This window comes from Sceloporus undulatus, chromosome 4 (genome assembly GCF_019175285.1).
Source record: "Sceloporus undulatus isolate JIND9_A2432 ecotype Alabama chromosome 4, SceUnd_v1.1, whole genome shotgun sequence".
Classification (NCBI taxonomy): domain Eukaryota; kingdom Metazoa; phylum Chordata; class Lepidosauria; order Squamata; family Phrynosomatidae; genus Sceloporus; species Sceloporus undulatus.
Genome location: NC_056525.1, coordinates 20,028,117 through 20,036,935, shown reverse-complemented (window position 1 = coordinate 20,036,935; position 8,819 = coordinate 20,028,117). Strand labels below are relative to the sequence as shown.

Genomic DNA, 8,819 nt, shown 5'->3' with positions numbered 1-8,819 from the left:
GGGAGGGAAAGGGCAGGAGGCCCAATGCGGCCGCCGGAGCCCTGCAAGCAGCGAGAGCATCTGGCCTCCTAGAGGCCTGATGCAGACACCGGAGCCCTCCAACAGGGCTCCGGTGAGCGCACCGGGCCTCCTAGAGGCCCACCACCATTTTGTTTTTCAAAATGGCAGCAAAGCCCCACAACGGGAAAGGTCATGCGAGACTTCGGTCGCCATTTTGAAAAACAAAATGGCGCCCGGAGCGGCAAGGAAGCGGGGTGGCAATCAGCAGCAGGACTGAGCAGGGGCCGGCCGAAAGGCCTCCGCGGGCCGACCCCTGCTTTAGGGTATTTGATCCCAGATGCATTATTTCCCTGCATTCAGTGCAGTTCTATCTAGAATTAAGAATCACTAACTTCAGTGAGCTTAACTCCTAGATATGAATTGGAAAATTTGATGGTACTTTTTAAATGTCCCAGTTTCTTTCGACCCCTAGCATTTCCCTCCCCGCTTTGTCCTTGGCTTACTTCAGTTGCTGCAAACTGGGTTCAAAGTGCAAAAGTAGTTTGCACTCAATGAATTCAGCACTGGGCAAGGGAGAGAAGGAGCCCTTCCTCTATCCCATCACCTTCTCAGGCTCTTTTGGTGGGAAAAAGGAAGAGGACCTTCTTGGTGGCTGCTCCCAGGCGCTGTAACTCCCTCCCTAGAGAGGCCAGGATGTCCCCATCTCTGCTCTCCTTTCCATGGCAGATAAAAAATTCTTGTGCCATCAGGCTTTTTCAGACTGATGAGGGTTGGGCTTTTAAATGCTGTGCAATTCAGATTTTAAGGTTTGTATCGAGTTTTAATACATTTTAATTTTTAATGTGTAATGTTTTTAACATTTTAAAAAATAATTGTTTTTTGTAACTTTGTATCTACATCTTAATGATTTTGTATTGTTTTTATCTGACACTGTTTTAAATTTGTTGTTAGCCACCTTGTGCTTTTGTATTATTTTCAACTGGTACTATTTTAAATTTGTTGTTAGCCACCTTGAGTCCCTGTATTGGGAGAAAGGCAGGATATAAAAAAATATAGTGATAATAATAAATAATGAAGGCAGAATTTTATCCTTGCCAGTAGGAACAGACTAAAACAAAGTGCTGCAGTCTCTCCTATATTGTTTGTTCTTCCCCATTAATAACTTTTACTATCTTGACCATGCTCGGATTTTGCTTGACCACATGTGCCCCAGTTTTAATCTGTGAAACACTAGCTTTGGAGTAGTTGGTGTATAGCAATTGTGAGAAAAAATATTTCTGGTAGAAGTAGGATATGTTTGTTTGTTTGTTTTGTTTATTTCCAAGATTTCTATCCTGCCTTTCTCCCACAAAGGAATTCAGGGCATGTTACAATATTTTAAGATGTTACACTCTCCTTTTTCTAAATCATATTATTTAAGTGTGACTTATTCAAAAGTAAGTGTTCACAGGATTTTTTTTATCCTTAGTCCAGCAGGACAGACTATAAAGACAGAATGCACAGAAATGTTTTGGACTGAGGGGTTCAAGAAATACACTGGCATTTTCAAGAAGAAACTGGGACTCTGGGCTACTGCCTAATGTCATTTGGCTAGCTTCACTGGAACAGAACAAAGTGCATGAGTGTGTTTGAGAGAGAGAGAGAGAGAGAAAGAAAGAGAGAGAGAATGCGCAAAGGATGCATCAAGAGTGGGGACAAGAATTAAAAGAAGAGTTGTTCTAAAAGGGAAAAAAGTTTTGCAAAAGTTTAAACTACTCCCACTTTTCTCTGTTATATGTATGTCCTTAGCAACCATGTTTTCTGTTTGCTAGGTTGAACTGCGCAAGTTTTGCCCAGACGCATCAGTTAAAGCAGCAGACGCTGAATGCCAACTAAGAAGAATGCAAAAAGAAAGAATCCAGCTTCTCTTTGCTGAGAGGGAAAGCCAGTCAGTTTGGAACATGCAGCATAATTTTTAACCCCATTCTTGCCAGTTAGGTAAATACACTCAGCTTTTCTCCTATTTTGCATACTTCAGATAGCTACAGTCATTTAAGACACCACAGAGCTCCAGTTTTCAGAAGCTGAAAGTGCTATGCCATATGTACCATATTCCTTAGACCAGACTTTCCTAACCTGATGCTTTTATATGTGATGGACTATTGGTCCCATGTTAGCCCCAGCCAGTATCCTGGCTTTGTTGGCTAGAGATAATGGCATTGTTAAACACATCTGGAGACTACTAGGCTTGGGTAAGTTGTGTTAGGTGATGTTTTAAGTGTACATCCCAAAAAGTAAACAAACAATAATTGGTCTGAATCCTATTATTATTCCCAATTAAAACAGAGCTATTGAATCAACGGGATTTGCATACATTTTGTTTTCTCGCCTTCAATGAGTGTTTCAGTGGGTCTATTCTAGGATTCAGGATAGGGATAGGGCTTTCAACTATTCAAAGTGCTTAGAATGTTATCTGATTGTAAATCTTACAACAACCCTATAAGGTGAACTAGTGTTGTTATCCCTTATATTGAAAATGGAAGAATTGAGGCTGATTAGGGCTACCTCTGGGTTCAAATTTTATGGCCAAGTTTCTGCATCAGGAGATGTGTGTGTCTCATGTGGTACTTTGTTTTAGTTCCACCTCCCAGTGCTGAAACCCACCTTAGAAGCAACACAGCCTCTCTCAATGCAGCCAACCTGGAAAATGGGAGAAAGATTAAAACTGGCCAAAAATGGTGTCTGGAAGTAAGGTGAAATGGGTTAGTGTGACCCACCAGGCAGGCATGACACAGGGACATGGTCTTTGCCTCCTCAGCAGTTGCCCACCCCTGGGCCAGAGAACCTCCTTTTTGAAATCTTGAATATTTGTTCATGAGAGCAGTACTGGGCTAGATAGACCAATGGTCTGAATCAGTACAAGGCAGTTTTCTGTTTTTCTGTGTTGGTCTATGGTTGGATCTGCAAGACTTGGTCCACATATCTCAGGTTCTATTTCTGAATTCTCACACTCCACTTTAGAGTACATACACAGCTGTCTATCTCTTGCAGTGTAATTCTGTTCATGTTTGTTCACCATACATCCATGTATGGATGTGAGAGGTGGACAGTGAAAAAAAGCAGGTAAGAAAATCAATTCATTTGAGATATGGTTCTGGAGAAGAGTGGACAGCCAAAAAGATGAACAAATGGACACATCATCAGAAGGCATGAATCACTGGAAGAGACAATAAAGCTAGGAACGATTGAGGAAAGTAGAAAAAGAGGAAGACTGCATGCTAGATGGATAGACTCTGTTAAGGAGGTCACAGGTATGAATTTACCTAAGAAGAGTAGTGGAGGACAGAGAGTACTGGAGACGTCTCATCCACAGGATTAATTAAACAGAGAGTCTGTGAACATCTAGAAGGCAATGTCATAATCACAAAAAGTCAACATGGGTTTCAGAGAAACAAGTCATACCAGACAAATCTAATCTATTTCTTTGATAAATTTACTAGCTTGGTAGATGAAGGGAATGCTGTGGATATAGTATATCTTGATTTCAGTAAGGCCTTTGACAAAGTTTCCCACAACATTTTTGCAAACAAGCTTGTAAAAGGTGGACTAGACAAGGTAACTGTTACATGGATTTGTAACTGGTTGACCGGCCAAACCCAAAGGGTGCTCAACAATGGCTCCTTTTCATCCTGGAGAGAAGTGACCAGTGGGGTCCCACAGGGCTCTGTCCTGGGGCCAGTGCTATTCAACATCTTTATCAGTGACCGACAGAATTGGGAGCATACTTGTCAAATTTGCAGATGACACCAAATCAGGAGGAATAGCTAATACTCCAGAGGACAGGATCAAAATTCAAAATGACCTGAATAAACTTGAAAGCTGGGCCAAAGCTAACAAAATGAAATTCGACACGGAGAAATGTAAGGTACTGCACTTAGGGCAGAAAAATAAAATGCACAGATATAGGATGGGGGACACATGGCTGAATGAAACTACATGTGAAAGGGATCTTGGAGTCCAAGTAGACCACAAGTTGAACATGAGTCAACAGTGCGATGCAGCAGCTAAAAAGGCCAATGCAATTTTAGGCTGCATCAATAAAAGTATAGTGTCTAGATCAAGAGAAGTAATAGTGCCACTGTATTCTGCTTTGGTCAGGACCCACCTGGAATATTGTGTCCAGTTCTGGGCACCACAATTTAAAAAGGATGTTGAGAAACTGGAGTGTGTCCAAAGGAGGGCGACTAAAATGGTGAAGGGTCTGGAAACCATGCCCTATGCAGAACAACTTAGGGAGCTGGGGATGTTTAGCCTGGAGAAAAGACGATTAAGAGGTGATATGATAGCCCAGTTTAAATATTTGAAGGGATGTCATATGAAGGAGGGGAGCAAGCTTGTTTTCTGCTGCTCGAGAGAACAGGACCCGGAACAATGGATGCAGGCTACAGGAAAAGAGATTCCACCTCAACATTAAGAGGAACTTCCTGACAGTAAGGGCTGTTTGACAGTGGAATAAACTCCCTCGGAGTGTAGTAGAGTCTCCTTCCTTGGAGGTCTTTAAGCAGAGGCTGGATGGCCATCTGTCAGGGATGCTTTGATTTGGATTTCCTGCATGGGAGGGGGTTGGACTGGATGGCTCTTGTGGTCTCTTCCAACTCTAGGATTCTAGGATTCTAGGATTGCCATGTCAGGGTCAACTCAAAGGCATTTAAAAACAACAACAACAACACACCCACTGAGTCAAATGGGACTTATTCCCAAGTGCAGAGGTGTGAAACTGAAACTTCAAGTCTTCATTTCCCATCTATAAAATGGAAATAGTGTCCCAACTCATTGGAAAAGTGTGTGCACACCATGGAACTTTAGAGAATGGGAACCACTCATTCAGGTCGATGAGAATGCATAGACTAAACTTTCCAGGGAGTTATGCCCAAGTGGTTTACTTTGTCCTGATCTTTTATGTAAGCAACAGCCTTATTATTCCAGTAATTGCATAGCAGCTGCAAGGGCAACCAACATTACAAAAGCTGTAAAGTACACTTGGGACCTTAAAAACACCCCAGACTCAACTACTGCAGGATTCCTGCAACATTTAGTTTCATTCAGAGGTAGTGGTTTATCATGAGGGAGCAAATTTCTGAGCTGCAGAGCTATTTTTATTCCACTAGTTTCTAACAATTTTTTTGTCACAGGTGACTTAGTGCAAGGCCAATGTAATAAAGAGGGGACGGTACTCCACTGCAATAACTGTACATTAGCCTCTGAAATACTGATCACTGTACAGCCATAATGAAAACCAGTGGCCCAGCATTGCATGGCTACAGGCAAATGGTTTCTCTAATATATATATATATATATATATATATATATATAATAGTGTTTTGTTGTTGTTTTTTTAAAAAAAGTTAAAGGGAGACAGAACTTTTCAGAGTTCCTGTACCTCTTCAGGGAAGGATGAATTCACACCCATCTGTTGTCGTTCACTTAGCTTTCTGTCCTCTATGCACAGTACAAAGTGATCTAGATATTGCTTAAGCTGTATCACTTTTCAGTCTAGGACAGTGGATCCCACCTTTGGTCACCAGATGCTTTGGACGTCAGCTGTCATGATTCCTGACTGTTGGCCAAATTGGCTGGTGCTTCTGGGAGCTGAAATACAAAAGAAATGGGGGACCAAAGCTTGGGAACATGTGGTCTAGGAGATGACATTGTAGAACACCCACTGAAACTCTCTAGGGCACCTCTCTCAACAGTAGTGAAGAAGAGATAGGATGTGGCTTTTTGATTAGAAAGGAAGATTATGCCATCTTCCATTCCCCTCAAGGTTTGCTATTTCCTCTGGCCTTAGCTCATTTTGTTATTTTTGTTGTTATTTGTTGTCAAATGGTATAATAGTTTGAGTGTTGGACTATCATTCTGGAGACCAGGGTTCACATCCCTGCTAAGTATAGTGTAGAGGTTTGTGTGTTTGATTACAACTCTTTAGACCAGTTCAAATCCCTGCTCACCCATGAACCCTACTGGGTGACCTTGGGCAAGTCACATGCTCTCAGCCTCAGGGGAGGGTAATGGCAAGCCTCCTCTGAACAAAGCTTGCCAAAAAAACCCCATGATAGGCCCGCTTTATGGTCACCATAAGTTGGAAATGACTTGAAGGCACACACCACCACCACCATGGAAACCCACTTGGTGACCTTGGGCAAGTCATACTTTCTCAGACTCAGAGGAAGCTGAAGGCAAACTCCCTCTGAACAAATCTTGCCAAGAAAAGCCTGTGGTAGGCGTTAAGTCAGAAACGATTTGAAGGGACACAACAACAACAACAAAAATGAATGTGAGACCTCCAAGATCTTTGGTCTTCAGCTGCTCTGCTCAGGTCTTGCAAATTCAGTGCAGTGGCTTGCTTAATTGAATCAATTCACCTGAAGTATGGTCTCCCTCTTTTGCTACTGCCTTCCACTTTAGAAAGCATTATTGTCTTTTTTCAGTGAGTCACATCATCTTGTGATATGGCCAAGGCATAATAGCCTCAGTTTAGTCATCTTGAGCTACACCTGTTACACAGTGAAGGGGGTGCCTAATTTTTCTAAGACCCATTAGTCTCTCACAAGACTTGCTTTTTGGTAGAAATTTAAACTGCTAGGAAATGGTCTGCTGAAAGAGATCGATCTGCATTTTTGAATTCTCCTGGGATTGTGGATGGACATGATGAATCGGTGGACTTCAGAATTTATCAGTACCACAGATCTCTGTCATAACTGTTCACAAATTGGAAGATCAATGTATATACAGGAAGGCTGTTCTCATATAGGTACAGTGTTTAATTTAGAACCCTGGAAGATCAGGAATTCAGATTGTGGCAGTTCAAAACAGCAACTTTTCTAAGCTCTGGTTTAGAATGCATGAATAAAATTAATTTCTCTCTCCCTCTAGTGAGCTGGGCCTCTGCCACTGAGCAGATAGGCTTTGGAGTCCTTGTTAGCATCACGGCCAAATGCTAATAGCTGTTGGGTGGCATGAAATGTCAGGGATGATGGGAGTTGTAGCTCTTCACCTCTGGCTTGAACTCACCACCTGGTTGTGCACCGCGCTGACCAGTTTTGGCCAGTGGTTATAGCTTAGCAAGAGTTACAGAGAATAGGCTGAAGACCCTGACAAATTCTCCCAGCCTTCTCACTCTTGCTTTCACAGAAGTCTTCACCCTTCTTCAGGATCCAGCTGGTTCTTGTAGCTTCACCCAAGACATCAGACAACTCAGTAGTCTTAAATAAAAGATCTACTTTATTCTACTATATACAGCTCCAAAACTATCCAACACAACAATACTCTACTCCTCACTATCCACTACTACTACCCACTCTACAACCCACAAAATACATTGGGATCTATAGTCATTATTATAGTCAATGCATGGTACCACCCACTGTTGTCTGTTTCCACCCAGTAGGCGGGTACATCATTCTCATTGGTTCTCTTGGTTCATCCTACAATTAGTGATTTCATCATCTCAGCCTTGACCACTTAACAATTGTCAGGTGTGTCCAATTATCCACTTTACATCTCTTGTCCTTGGCATTCAGGACTTGTTAATTGTATTATCATTTACACCTGTGTGGTTTCCAATTGGCTTCTGCTGAGTCATCCTGACTCTCACATACATGTTTTATTTCATTTACTGTATAACCCATGTTGCTTTTTTCCTTAACATGAAAGAGGTGACTTGTGTAAGTGACCTTCTTGGATACTTTTTGTATTTGCTTTGCAGTTTGAGGCTGGGAAAAGATACGATGGCTATGAATGGAGGTGGGGGCGTAGAGGGATAATTTTTCTCCACTGCTAAGCTGCTTGCAGTTCTCATCATTATTGAGAGGGAGATGGGCCACATTTTGCCCACTTTAATTTTCCTAGTTTTTTTCTGCACTTTATAACCTTTGGGAGTCTATCTTTCACCCCACCCAGGTGCCCTATATATTCAGGAATAGGGATGTCATTGCCAACCAAAGGTATACGTCTGGGTAGATCTTTGGGAAGCCCAAATCTAATGTTGGCTGTGAGGAGTGCTGGACTTCATCAGTGATGGGCTGGAATGCTTTTCGGCTATGTACCATCTGCTGCATTATTTACCATCAATAAAGCTTATGCTGTAATATGTGTCAGTGTTCAGCATTGAAATAACCCTTGAGACACCTTGAATTATACTCAGTTCTTGAGCGAGCCACTTCTAACACATACACAATAGGGATGTCATTCTTCACTAGGATTTTTCCCAAAGGTAGCACAAGTAATTGCAGAAATTTTCTTACCATTGCCAGGAAGTATTAAAAAACCACACAGTTTTTGAAAGCTGTTTGCAGTTCAGGATTCATCTACACAAAAGTCACATGTGGTAGTTTTGCTCAGAAAACAACATTTTCTGTACAGGAAAAAAGCAGTTTCTGCATATAAAATAATTTTTCAATACAGAAATATTAATTCCCCCGTCCCAAAAAATGTGTTTTCTGTGCTGTATACAGCATTTTCTGTGCATAACAATCACACATGAATTTTCTGCAGAATCAGTCCAAACAACAAAGATTCTCATCCGTCTAGGATTCTTCTAAGCAGGAATTCTTGACATTTGAAAAACATGTTTTCCAACCATTTTTCAAATATTTTTGAATATTTTTCCATCCCTAACACAAAAACAAACACATATATAAAATTTAATACATTTATTTCAAAAAAGTGTTTCTTTCTTTTCTACAAATTAAGTCAAAGTAGCAAATAGTAATTAAGAATCATCAGGTTGGGTACAGAATAATTTAGTCATACTTGATTTTCATTGGAACTATCTAATTTCC

The 8,819-nt window shown here is 41.3% G+C and overlaps 1 protein-coding gene across 1 annotated transcript in view; it reads left to right on the top strand.

The window, feature by feature from the left end:
- RBM38 (RNA binding motif protein 38) overlaps window positions 1-2,236 on the top strand; it is a 76,877-nt gene extending 74,641 nt beyond the window's left edge. The window contains exon 4 of the mRNA XM_042465942.1: window positions 1,812-2,236. Within this exon, the coding sequence (XP_042321876.1) occupies window positions 1,812-1,875 (64 nt within the window). The 3' untranslated portion in view covers window positions 1,876-2,236. The remainder of the gene's footprint in view (window positions 1-1,811) is intronic.
- The last annotated feature ends 6,583 nt before the right edge of the window (window positions 2,237-8,819 follow it).